This window comes from Bos mutus, chromosome 3 (assembly GCF_027580195.1).
Source record: "Bos mutus isolate GX-2022 chromosome 3, NWIPB_WYAK_1.1, whole genome shotgun sequence".
NCBI lineage: Eukaryota > Metazoa > Chordata > Mammalia > Artiodactyla > Bovidae > Bos > Bos mutus.
Window position 1 is genome coordinate 6,656,113 of NC_091619.1, and position 14,499 is coordinate 6,670,611.

Genomic DNA, 14,499 nt, shown 5'->3' on the forward strand with positions numbered 1-14,499 from the left:
TTTTATTTATGCCCCTTTTCTGCATACAAATTTTCCCTTTCACCCAGTCCAGTCCCACTAATTGTATAATTTGAACCCATTACCTAAACTATCTGAGCACCAAATCTAAGGTCATAGAACTGAGCTGTTTGCAGTGGCTCATGGATTTTAGATCTTTCACAAGTTCAGGAAGAGAAAGGAATAAATATACTCACTATTTCAGGATCCAAATGATATAATGAGCTGAGTCAGTGCTAACAGAGAATACTTACATCAGTAAGTTGTTGCCATCTGAATCCAAGGGAATGTAGTGAACAGTTAATGAATATCAGACACTTTGCTATCTCTCTTTCTGAGTTTTGCATGTCAAGCTGTATTACAGTTGATGTTTATTAGGAGAGGGATATTCCCACCTGTTGTTGTAAGGAGCATAGTGAATAAAGCAGCCCATCTTAAGGGAGAGTTTCACATCCAGAATGTTCAGGAGTCAAGAAGGAATCAGAGATTGTTATATAGATACATATTTAATATAATAAATGTGATTGTGGTTACAGATACATATTTGGTGCTTTATCAAGTAGTATGAGTTACAGAGTACACAACACGTTGGATACAAAATTTGAAGATAAACACAATTGTTCCTAAATGAAAAACATGGGATACATGCTGATGAATGGATTTCCAAACTTTCATTTCCACTCTTTTCTCCAGGCTGGTCTCCTGAAGATGAGTTGCAAGTTGTAGCAGTCTTAAAAAAAAACTCAGTCCCCCAAATTCTAATAACATGTAATATGAAAAGAACTTTTGGCAAAAATTATCCAGATTACTCCTCTCCATTGGAAAAATTTGCAACATTTCCCACTGTTTTGTTTATGCCTTAGCTTATACATGTTTCTAGATAGGGAGTTAAATGCTTTAATTGTATTCGTTATTAGATAAATGTGGTTAGACTCAATTATTTTAAATGTATCCTCATGCCAGAGGAGAAGAGAAATGGAGACATAGGTGTGAAAGAGAAAGGAAAATTTTCTCAGGTGAGAAAACAAGAGACTTATCAAACTAGATATAAATGTTGAGTGAATTTTTATCTTCTCTACTAGAAGATAAAATTATTGTTAAACTGTGAGGTGAGGATAATATTCCAAAGTTTGGTTATCTGTCTTTTTCCCTTTACTGTCTGCTGTGAGTTTCCATTCAAAACTAATAGTGTCTTAGTTGGAAGACTTGATCTTTTCCGTTACAGGATGTTGGGGGAAGCCTTTCTTTTAATATCTATTGCTCTGATCTGCCACATGACCTGTTTGGGTGAAGATACATTTAACACAGGGAGTGGTTGCTAAATTGTTAAGGAGCCTTGTCCAAAGCAACTATTAAAGACACACTTGTCTAATAGAATGGAGAGACTGGAAAACCCATAAACCGAGATTTAATAAGACCTCATGTCCAGAACCTACAGAGAGTTGTCTGGCCCTTGGGTTTGGACATTCAGATATTAGAAACTGAGTTCTCCATGCTCTGTTCTCTGGCACATGCAAACCCACTGGGGAAAGGATGCCCTCCGTGTTTCTTCTTTTATCTAATCCAAACTCCCTAGGATTTTAAAATGGAGTTTCACATCTAGCTTCATTGTTACTCAAGAAATGCCTGCCTGCAAATCTTGGTGGTGACACCAAAAAGTTATTTGATTTTCAATCAAGTGGAGTTGCTCTTAAATGTTTCCTAGTAAATGGACTCACCTTGTAAGTAAGTCTAGGCACTTACTTCTTCACCACTTCTCACTCCTCCTTTCCCCCCTTTCTTTTCTCATGACCCTATTTGTACCAAACTTGCTAAATTACTGGGAAACAAAGAAAATGACTACTAGAAGGAATGATTTCAAGGGTAAAAATCATTTCCCTGAAATATAAATAGCCTTTGAAATGATTCTCAAATTATCAAATTTATGATGGGACAGATAGATTGAAAAATCCCTGACAAAGAATGTTTATTAGTTTACCAATTGATTTGTTATACTTTGTGAAATAATTATAACTCCACTCTGTTGAAAGGGGGTGTATACAGAGAACAACAACCAAGCAAAATTGATGGCTCTATAGAAGGCAAAAATAAAAACAATTTCTTTAACAAATTCTTCTCTTTACGCACTAAAACCTGAAATATGCTTAAAGCGTAATTTGTACAGTAGAGAATGAGCACATGGGTGGTTTTGGCAGTGGGGCACAAAATGTGTTTATAAATTTGCTTCTACTGATTTGAAAGCAAAATTACTGAAACACATCAGTTCTACATTTCAGAAGGTGTCTGTGTGTGTGTTGGTGGTTGCTCATATGAACAAGCACTGAGTTAGCACATAAACATGGAACACAGTCTCCTAACTTATTCCAGAATAGATAGTCTTCCTCTTTGTTCTGGTCAAATTTGGATACTAATCTGATGCCAAGCTCAAACTATATCAAACACAAGCAGAGAGACAGGGCGTGGGGGTTACCCGGCCTCCCTAACCTTGGGTTTCTCTCAAAGATGAGAAGCATGTACTCCTGTTCCCATCGACCACCTCTCTACATCCCAGATCTACACAGGACTGTGTTACATTTTCTCCAGGGAGGAACATATCAGCACCAAGGGCTCCTCCACTGAGCTTCATACTGTACCGGGCAATTTACTCTAGGGAGATTGCGGAGGAGGGGGAGGAGGGAAAGGAAGTGATAAACAGACATTACACATTCTTTTCCTGGAAAGATCACCCCAGTTTTCCCAACTTCCCAAAATTTAAAAGAATGCTATTTTGTTTGTTTTACCATGGAAATTTTTGGTAGTTCAGTTTTTTCTCTTTTAAGTTTAAAAACACTCTCAAAATATGTCAAAGAACTTTCTAGGGCGACGTTTATATGCTTGCTCTTTCATGTGGGGCTGTGATATTTATATTCCTTTTAATTTTTTACTTAGAAGAGTGTCTGATGTGTGTGTTTATCCTGCTTTAAATTTAAAATCATGTTTACATTTATATTACATGTCACCAGTTGACTGCAAGGCATTCGTGCTTCTTGTAGCCTTCACAGCTCTGCCCTCCTGGTGCTTTTCCTGCTTTTTCTGCCTCCTGTGTTTTCAGCTTATGAAAAGGCAAGGCCCTTTTTATCCTCCACTGACAAGTCTACCCACTTACATAGGATGTGCAGTCAATTTGTGAATACGGTAAGCTTGAGTCTTTGTAACATCAACCATCTTGGTGAACTTTCTAGTCTCTAGTCAGTTCTCTGGGTGTTTGTAAACATTTGGTTACTTCAAATAATATGAATAAAAGATTTGAAATTTTAATGACATCAGAGTTTGATGCACGATACTGGATGCTTGGGGCTGGTGCACTGGGACGACCCAGAGGGATGGTATGGGGAGGGAGGAGGGAGGAGGGTTCAGGATGGGGAACACATGTATACCTGTGGCAGATTCATTTCAATATTTGGCAAAACTAACACAATACTGTCAAGTTTAAAAGTAAAATAAAATTTTAAAAAAATGTTTAAGCATTTCAGAAAAAACCTAGATTCTTTGGTTCTTACATTTTCTAGCTGCTTGAGCAAGTATAGGATTGGTGGTTTTATACCCCTTTGGGGCAGCATAGACAGATGCTGAAAAAGGTCGTGCTGGGAATTCTTGTGAATTGCTTGTCACTCTCACACAAATAGACATGGTGAGAACTTATCTTTCATGCTCTCAATGTTGACTGGGCCTGTCAACCTCTTGACAATGGAGTTTCTTTGAAGTGAGCAATATTGACACATGTGAATGAACTCATACCAGACTAGCAATTGTTGGCACTAGACCCAGTCACTCCAACCCATTTTCAGAGTTTGAAATGGCAAGTATTCAGAAAGGGCACATTAGTCTTTGAAATAACAAAAATAAGAAAAACCCAACAAATGTAGTCAGTGTTTACTCCAAGAATACAGTCATATAGTTGCTTTACTTTCAATATTCTTAGTGAATAACTGAATTAATAGGTTACAGATGTGTGAAACTAGGAGTTTTGTAAATGAAAGAAAGAAACAAAAGGAGGAAATACAAGACTAAACAATGTAATCTTCTACTTAAACATTTAAGATGTTTATTAATCCCTTAAAAATCACTTTTTTAATTAACTCACTATCCTCACTTAGTTACCCTCATACACAGTTGGTCTCTTTATTACTAGATTATGTATTGCTTAGTCAAATCTACTAAAGATAATAAAAAATGCTAGTAAGACTTATAATAATGAAATACAGCATTAAAAGTTTAAACCTACTAAAAATTGGCTATATGTAAGGCATGTACTGGTGATGGACAGGGAGGCCTGGCGTGCTGCAATTCATGGGGTTGCAAAGAGTCGGACACGACTGAGTGACTGAACTGAACTGAAGGCATGTTAGGGGTATAAATGTGTGTTTTGACTATAATACAATTCACTACTATGGTGAGCAAAATAAGGAGGGGAATGAGCAGTTGCTAGAAGATCAGATCATTTTGCAAAATGCAGGGTACTGTAAAACTCTATCTCACTTAGAAAGTCTCTGCATTTAGTCAAATTAAGTTTTCTGAAGATAATTAGCTATTTTGAAGATAATCATCATGTACTTAACAAACCGATGGCACCATCGGACAACTACCCCTTTTAGGTTTGACAAGATTTCTCCCTTGTAGTATACAGCCCTCTTGATATTGAGGAGGAAGACCACTGCAATGAGCAGCATGTTTGTGTTTTACATGATTGGAGTAAGCAATTTTGGAATTTTGCACTCACACAAATTTTAACTAATTTGAAAATGGAAACCTTGGGCCTACTTTTAGAGGCATAGATACGTTTATAAAGCAGTCCATTGGCAATCTCAGGTCACTGATTTAGTACAGAATTTGGTAACTTTATGTGTGGGAAGGTCTGAGGGAATTATAAGAAGCCCCATGGATTGTGTTCAGATTGATTTTATATAAACACAATATATTCTTGGCTGTATCTCTTGTTTATAATCTCTAGTTAACACAAAGATGGTCTCAAAGGAAGACCAATGTTTTGAATGATGTATTTGCTTAAAAAAATCAAATAGTGGTTGCCTCATAAAATGCCTACCACATTTTACTAACCAAATTCAGAAAATAATGAGGGGCCTTCCTGGATCAGAATTAAGACAACAAATGAGATCAGTTAATCTCACTTGAAATTGGTTTTTCCACGTCCATATTCTTTTTCATCCCAATTTAGATGGCAATCCATTACCAAGTGGAACCACATTCAATGATATCATATTTCTGCTTTATGTTTCCCTAAGTAGAGTTTTTCTGTTGTTCTGACTGAGTTTCACAACAACCTACAAGAGAAGAGCTTAATTGAGAACAGGGGCAGGAAGGGGAAACTGGAAAAGGAAGACATTGGGGCAATAGATAATTATCCAAAACAATGTGGGCAAAAGAGTAAGCAACCCTCCCTGGGGCTTTCCATCTAAGACTCTTTGAGCAAGCTGCTATAGGAAGATATGTGGGTTGCTGGAAAGTGCAGGGTGATTATGGGTGAAATAACTCTCAGGATGATTCTCACAGCCTGACTGCATTGCTACTTGATGAACTCCTGATAAAATTCAGAGCGCACAAAGCGAGGCAGCGAATCCTTCTCCATCAGAGCATGGATTCTTTTCTGGGCCACGTCAAAGCTACTTGGGGAAGGCTCCACCAAATTCTTCACTGTGATTTCCTTCGTGAAGTGATCAATATTCACCTGTGAGCCAGAAAACAGGGATCACTGAGTCAGCCCAGGTTGTGGGATTTGAGGAGGGGTAGGGAGAAAAGTGTTTCTCACATAACACATGAGGGGAAGAGAGGCATAGGAAATTAGAATAGCTTATCACTTCTATTTTATATACAGTAGGGTAAGGCAGCTGGTGCTTCAACAAATGCATGACTCAGATTACGATCTAACCGGTATTAGGCACCCAGTGTTAGAAATAAACAACTCATTCAGGCAGACCTCGTATAAGCTTCTCAATAACCCTAAAAAATGAGTCTTTCCTTTTCTAGGAGAAAGACAGATAGATAGGGACTTCAAGATCACAGAGCTAATAAATGTATTTGAAGGCAGAGACTCAGAATTTGAATCTAGGTATCCTGCTGCCTAATCCCATAGTCTTCCTACCACAGCATTTGGTTTGACCCCTAATGGGGAGAATGAAGAGAGAGAAATCAGGGATCCAAGACTTTATGCGTGTCTCTAGAAGAATAAGGAAACTTGGTTTTTTCCTGAAACAAACAAAGACATGTGGTTTTAGCACAACATTCATAACAATAGCAACTGATATTTATTGAGTGCTGAGAACTTTACTTTCACCAGCACTGCACTGTGAACTCCTTGAGTCTTACAACTCTGAGAGGCAATACTGACATCCACATCTTACAACTGAGGAGCAGAAGAGTTAAAGCAATTTGCCCAAGATCATAAGGGGTAGTTAGAAGATTCAAAAGCCCAGCAATGTTGCTTTTTCCCAGGAGACTGGAGTGTTGGGAGGCATCATGGCTTATTTGGCCTGAATGCAGGGCCATTCTACACTGTGTCACTCCCAGGGACATCATTCATGCTAGGGTCCATGTGAATGGTCCCCTGGGCTTGTGCAATGTACAGCCTGCCTGGGCTTGCCTGAGTATGATTTGAGAGAAATCATTGTTTATCATGTTGTTATTCCAATGACTCTTTTACCTGAGTGTACAGAAGAAAGAAACAAAACCCAAATCAACCAAGGGTTCTGAACTGAAACATTAGGAAGTGTTTGGGTCTCTCCTGGGCTGCTAAAGTTTCTTGATACTGAGAAAAGCTATCTGGGCTCAAAGAATTATGGAGTGTCTTTAGGTCAGAGTCAGGGACAAAGGTGTGACTGGAGACAGCCAGGCCAGAACAGACATGAGTGTCTGTGATCGAAGGTCCAGGACGAAGTGAGTTGAGGCTGTGACGTGCTTTCCACAGGTGAGAGCAACCTGTGTGTTTTATGCAGGAATGGTGGAAGACATCACAGACTGCGCTGGAAACGGCCTCCAAGGTGAGGTAGTCAGATGTCTGTCTTCAAAGGTGAAGACTCCGAGATCCAAAGAGGTCAATTTATATGCCTACAAACAGCTAATGAGGAACAGTCTGTTATTCTTCCTGCCACACTAAAGCAATGCTTCTTCCTTCTCTTTAATATATACTGAACTAGATGAGCAGCCAGACTGCTCATCAGCCAAAATAGTTGAAAATTTTAAAGCTAAAAATGATAAAATCTCTAACAATTATAAAGCTATCTGTTAATCCTATTTTTTAAAGAATTGATATGTTTTTTAAAGAAGTGATACATATTTTAACCTCTCTAACACATAAATGGGAGAAGGCAATGGCACCCCACTCCAGTACTCTTGCCTGGAGAATCCCATGGATGGAGGAGCCTGGTAGGCTGCAGTCCATGGGGTCGCTAAGAGTCGGACACGACTGAGCGACTTCACTTTCACTTTTCCCTTTCATGCATTGGAGAAGGAAATGGCAACCCACTCCAGTGTTCTTGCCTGGAGAATCTCAGGGACAGCGGAGCCTGGTGGGCTGCCGTCTATGGGGTCGCACAGAGTCGGACACGACTGAAGCGACTTAGCAGCAGCAGCAGGTATTTATACACATACCACACACATACATGAAATTATTACAATTAAAGAGAATTGAGAATTAAAAAGCTTTAGTTAGAAACTTGCCCAAAGTCATACATCAAGATAGGTCTGGAGTTGGTATATCTGCATCCATTCATCTCATAAACATTCACAGAGTATTTATTATGTAACAGGAGTGGGATTTACATCCCTCTGATGCTCAACTCAGAGAATGGAGGCCAAAATTATTTTAATTAGAGCCCAACGTCCTTATAATGAAGGCCATCATTTGTGTGTTCTAGTAACTCAGCAAGGGTTTTATTTATTTTGAAACTCCATTCTTAATTTCTCATATTTTCATGATACCTATGAGTGTTCTAGTAAGGAACTTTGAGAACAATGTTTTCCTAGAGCTCAGAGCAGCTAGCAATAGCCTGGATGCATCTCCATCATTTGCATATACTCAAATCCTAGACTTCTGTGAAGAGGAATGAAGGTGGTAAGAAGATAGGTTGGAAATGGGAAATCAGTCAAAGTCAGGAAATTGTGTCAAATTTAATACTAACAGTACATTAATGTCCTTGGTAACATCACAAATAGAGGTTCCATGCTGACAGAACAGGCCAGCACAAAGGCCATCAGAAGTAGGGGAAAGCCAATACATACGCATGGGGTGTGAGACTGAGAGGTAGAAGAGGGGATCTAGGGAGGATTACAAAATAATTCCCTAAGACTAAACCCAGATGCGTGCTAGGATTCTCATTTTCTCAACTTGACCAGTAGTACTCTATACCCTCTGCTCCTCACCTCCACCTCCTATGTCATGGAGGTGGCTCATTTGTTGGCATTAGGTATATAATCTAATTTGATTATTAGATTATAATAATCCATTCAGATAAAGTTGCCCTTTAAAAAGGATCAGTGATGAGTAATGCATTACCAAAGGAATAAGTCTCAAATGATAGAACCTCAAGAGTCTAGAACACCTGTGAGACAAAAAAGATATTAGGGTTTCCCTCTCTCAAATCATCTTAAGTTAATTACTACCTGCCTAAAGGGTTTGCTCAGATCATCTCTGTACCTGACCCCAAATTTTGATGAAATGTTTGATGTCCAGATTGGATTACAGTGTGCAATGTGAAATCAGTGACCTGACCAAAACACGATGAATGGGTCTTGCTGAGGCCATCCTGAATTCCACAAAAAATCTTTTCAATTCAGTTTTACAAATAGGAAAGGGCAGATAAACTGCCCTAAAGCCTCTTTGAAATCAACACACATCTTTAAGAGTTAATTAATATTGTATTGTCCTCCAACATCTGTAGCATTGTTACCGTGTGATTATTTGGTTTTCATGAGTAGAAACCTTGTCCAGATCAGAGAGTAAATGAAAAAGCCCTAGGGGAGACCAGAGGGTGGTGGAGAATGGGATGGAAAAGAGAGAATTTTCACCAAAAAAGAAAAGGAAGGAGGAAAGGAGAAAGGGGAAAAGGTGAAGTAATAGAAACATTCATCAGACATTAATTTGTTCAAATGCTGAGATATGTATTTTCACATCCACTGTTTAATTTCATCCTCACAACAATCCTGCAAAATAGTCTTCATTATCCTCATTCTCCCAAAGAAAGAAACTAAGTTCAGAGAGACTGAGTACTTCACCCAAGATCATACAACCTGTATTATCCTCATTTGTGATTACATGCTACTAAGAGAGACCCATACTGCTTAGAAAGTGGTCTAAACAGAGTTCAAGTTCACATCTGCTTGATTGTATTGCTCTCCCTTTGCGTTCAGTAGGTGTTTAAGAAAGGTGGCCCACTTTCAAATAGGAATTACCTTTAGCTGCACAATGTATTGTAGATGGAAATCCTTCCTGGGAAGTGGTTGAGCTGACCCCCATTGACCACTCTCACCCACCTTCCAGTCAGGACCAACCTCTTTAGGAGCCTCCACTTGGATGAATTCTTCATAAATTTTCTTTGCCGTCTCAGCCATCTTGACAGGGGACTTGATCTTCTTGTAATCTTCACAGGCCATCCAGAACTCAAGATTCTCCTCACTGAATTCAGACTTCAGGAAACTTTTGAAGCTGGCAAGTCCATCTAGCAAGGAAAAAGGTTATTTGAGGAAATGTATTCTATCTGATCTGTATCTATATCTGTATCTATCTGTATATCTGTATATATCTATATGTATATCTGTATCATTCTGTATATCTGTATATATCTATATGTATATCTGTATCAATCTGTATATCTGTATATATCTATATGTATATCTGTATCTATCTGTATATCTGTATATATCTATATGTATATCTGTATCTATCTGTATATCTGTATATATCTATATGTATATCTGTATCTATCATCTGTCTATCACTATATCCCATGTTATAGCCTAGGTTTATTTGTAACACATTTCTGTTATTTGCGTAAGAACTTTACTAAAGTTAACTCATTTGTTAACCATTACAAACCTAAGAGGCAGAGGCTGCTATATCCTATTTTACAAATGAGGTCAGACAGATCAAGTAACTTTCTATTAGTTAACCAGCTGGTAAGTGGCAGAGCTGGGATTCAAATACAGACAGTCCATATTTGGGTGATGAAAGTTTAACTGTACATAGCATTGAGGAACACTGTGAGCACTAACGCCATTCTGGATACTTACCAGTTACCAAAAAGAAAAAAATACACTGAAAACTTGATTTGGTAGTGTAAGGAATATTAATGTTTACTCTCATGTATCAACTACTCAGTTTTTTTCTTTCTAAAGTTGATTTTTGGAGCAAATACTATGTTCCAGGAATTATGGTAAGTAAAATAGACACGCTACTTGCCCCAGTGAAGATTCTGGGGAGGTAGAAAAGAAAATGATGAAACACATACAAAAATTGTGTACACAACAAAAGAAAGCAATATGAAAGATAGTAAGAGTAATAAAAGGGTCCTAACCTGATTTTACATTTAGAGAAGGCCTATATGAGAAAGTGAGACAGGAGACCTGAAGGAGGAGTGGTAGGGCCCTGATGAAGGGGGCCTACGTGTAGAGCAGTTACTACACCCATCAGTGAAACATCAGTCTTTAACACATATTAAATTAAGTGTGACTGTTGTGGTTCTGTTTTCAGAGTACTGTCGCTCATGTAGAATATATTGCAGCTTGTAAACCCAGGTCTCCTGCATTGAGGGCAGATTCTTTACTGTCTGAGCCACCAAGGAAGCCTATTTTATATATATATATATTATATATATATATATATATAATACAAATATGTATATTAGAGATTCTTGGGTCTGATCCTTTTGTTTTCTTTTTCTTTCTTCTAATCTTGTTCTGCTGGAGGAGGCAATGGCACCCCACTCCAGTACTCTTGCCTGGAAAATCCTATGGATAGAGGAGCCTGGTAGGCTGTAGTCCATGGGGTCGCTAAGAGTCGGACACTACTGAGCAACTTCCTTTTCACTTTTCACTTTCATGCATTGGAGAAGGAAATGGCAACCCACTCCAGTGTTCTTGCCTGGAGAATCCCAGGGGTGGGGGAGGCTGGTGGGCTTCCATCTATGGGATCGCACAGAGTCGGACACAACTGAAGCGACTTAGCAGCAGCAACCTTGTTCTGCAGCTCTAAGCTCCAAAGTGGTAGATAAGTTGAAGGCAAGGTCAGGAATTAGGAAGGCAATGAAGAGGAACAAAGGAAAAATCATTTTATACCTTCAATATTTTCCTCCTTTTAAAGGTGACATATAGATAGATAGTTAGATATATATGTAGCTAGATAGAGAGATATAGATAGGTAATTCATAAATAGATAGATACTTTTTTTAACCCCAATTCTAACAAATCTGTATGTACTGAGAGAGAATCCACACACATTTATTATGTAAGGTAAGTGGACTTCTAAAGGAAGGAGAGAAAATTTTAGCTCCCCACAGACTATATCAGAGTTACAGGCATGCCTGGCCTGGCGTTTGCCTCCCAGGCTGAAGGCTGGACTGACTGGAACCTCAAGGTCTACATTTCCTCTAACTTGTCCCTCATCAGAAGACACTTCTACAATTCATTAGTTTTACTTGGAGAACATAGTCATGTACTGAATTCACTTCCTTTGACCTAATTTCTATTTCCATTCTTCTTGAATATTTCTCCCTACTTCTTTTTATAGATTCTAACTTTCATTCATTAGTCATTGCCCAATACATCAATTTCAAACAATATGCACAAAATATCATGATTAAGCCAGAAATATAGCATTGTCAGTTTTCAATTTTCCTTCTATACATTTTGTCTTTATATCCTTCACAGTTCCCAGCAATTGCACTCAGTTTTAAAGAAACAGAATTGCTGAATTATAAATAACTTGGATTAGGGTCACTGATAATTCTGGATCCAAACAAGAAACTTTGCATTTTAATCCCTTCTCCCTGTACTTAATATAAAAACATTTCTTTTTAAATTGGGCAACACCTAAAAATACATTGGGGAGTGATGGTAGGTATGATAAACAAATTTCTCTAATAACTGACCTAGAAGAATTGCTTTAAAACCACTTAATAACGTTCACCAGAATAAGATCAGATATATTTTCCCTCACTCCTGCCCATATTTCCAGGACTATGTGATTTCATAAGCCTTTCAGGTATGACCTAAATCAAATCCTTTATAATTATACAGTGGAAGTGACAAATAGATTCAAAGGACCAGATCTGATACACAGAGTGCCTGAAGAACTACGGACAGAGGTTCGTGACTTTGTACAGGAGGCAATGATCAAAACCATCTCCAAGAAAAGGAAATGCAAAAAGGCAAAATTGTTGTCCAAGGAGGCCTTACAAATAGCTGAGAAAAGACAAGATAGGAAAGGCAAAGGAGAAAAGGAAAGATATACCCATTTGAATGCAGAGTTCCAAAGAATAGCAAGGAGAGATAAGAAAGCTTTTCTCAGTGATCAGTGAAAAGAAATAGAGGAAAACAATAGAATGGGAAAGAGTAGAGATATCCTCAAGAAAATTAGAGATACCAAGGGAATATTTCATGCAAAGATGGGCTCAATAAAGTACAGAAATGGTATGGACCTAACAGAAGCAGAAGATACTGAGAAAAGGTAGCAAGAATACACAGAAAACCTATACAAAAAAGATCTTCATGACCCAGATAACCATGATGGTGTGATCACTCACCTAGAGCCAGACATCCAGGAATGTGAAGTCAAGTGGGCCCTAGGAAGCATCACTGTGAACAAAGCTAGTGGAGGTGCTGGATTCCAGTTGAGCTATTTCAAATCCTAAAAGATGATGCTGTGAAAGTGCTGCACTCAAAGTGGAAGTGAAAGTGATGTTGCTCAGTCGTGTCCAACTCTTTGCGACCCCATGGACTGTAGCCCACCAGTCTCCTCCATCCATTGGATTTTCCAGGCAAGAATACTGGAGTGGGTTGCCATTTCCTTCTCCAGGGGATCTTCCTGACCCAGGGATCGAACCTGGGTCTCCTGCATTATAGGCAGATGCTTTACCATTTGAGCCACCAGGGAAGTCCATATGCACTCAGTAATTTGCTGCACTCAATATGCCAGCAAATTTGGAAAACTCAGCAGTGGCCACAGGACTGGAAACAGTCAGTTTTCATTCCAATCCCAAAGAAAGGCAGTGCCAAAGAATGTTCAAACTACCACACAATTGCACTCATCTCACACACTAGAAAAGTAATGCTCAAAATTCTCCAAGCCAGGCTTCAACAGTACATGAACCATGAACTTCCAGATGTTCAGATTTAGAAAAGGCAGAGGAACCAGTGATCCAATTGCCAACATCCATTGGATCATCAAAAATGCAACACAGTTTCAGAAATATATCTACTTCTCCTTCATTGACTACATTAAAGCCTTTCACTGTGTGGATCATAACAAACTGTGGAAAATTCTGAAAGCGATGGGAATACCAGACCACCTGACCTGCCTCCTGAGAAATCTGTATGCAGGTCAAGAAGCAACAGTTAGAACTGGACATGGAACAACAGACTGGTTCCAAATCGGGAAAGGAGTATGTTTATTGCTTATTTAACTTATATGCAGAGCACATCATGAGAAATGTTGGGCTGGATGAAGCACAAGCTGGAATCAAGATTGCCGGGAGAAATATCAATAACCTCAGATATGCAGATGACACCAACCTTATGGCAGAAAGTGAAGAAGAACTAAAGAGCCTCTTGATGAAAGTGAAAGAGGAGAGTGAAAAAGTTGGCTTAAAACTCAACATCAGAAAACTAGATCATGGCTTCTGGTCCCATTACTTCATGGCAAATAGATGGGGAAGAAATGGAAATAGTGACAGACTTTATTTTGGCGGCTCCAAAATCACTGCAGATGGTGACTGCAGCCATGAAATTAAAAGACGTTTGCTCCTTGGAAGAAAAGTTATGACCAACCTAGACAGCATGTTAAAAAGCAGTGACATTACTTTTCCAGCAAAGGTCCGTCTAGTCAAGGCTATGGTTCTTCCAGCGGTCATGTATGGATGTGAGAGTTGGACCTTAAAGAAAGCTGAGCGCTGAAGAATTGATGCTCTTGAACTGTGGTGTTGGAGAAGAGTCTTGAGAGTCCCTTGGACTGCAAGGATATCCAACCAGTTCATACTAAAGGAAATCAGTCCTGAATATTCACTGGAAGAATTGATGCTGAAGCTGAAACTCCAATACTTTGCCCACCTGATACAAAGAACTAACTCATTGGAAAAGACCCTGATTCTGGGAAAGATTGAAGGCAGGACGAGGAGGGGACAACAGAGGATGAGATAGTTGGATGTCATCACCAACTCGATGGACATGAGTTTGAGTAAGCTCCAGGAGTTGGTGATGAGCAGGGAAGCCTGTTGTGCTGCAGTCTATGGGGTCACA

At 38.9% G+C, this 14,499-nt stretch overlaps 1 protein-coding gene and 1 non-coding gene across 2 annotated transcripts in view; both read right to left on the reverse strand.

Moving 5' to 3' along the window:
* Positions 1–484: 484 nt before the first annotated feature.
* RGS5 (regulator of G protein signaling 5) overlaps positions 485–14,499 on the reverse strand; it is a 56,972-nt gene continuing 42,957 nt past the window's right edge. Inside the window, exons 4-5 of the mRNA XM_005909257.3 lie at positions 9,541–9,707; positions 485–5,722 (exon numbers count right to left, since the gene is read on the reverse strand). Coding sequence (XP_005909319.1) covers positions 5,561–5,722; positions 9,541–9,707 — 329 coding nt within the window. The 3' untranslated portion in view covers positions 485–5,560. The remainder of the gene's footprint in view (positions 5,723–9,540; positions 9,708–14,499) is intronic.
* Positions 13,066–13,138, reverse strand: TRNAY-AUA (transfer RNA tyrosine (anticodon AUA)). Its single transcript has one exon. It is a non-coding gene; the product is annotated as a tRNA-Tyr (tRNA).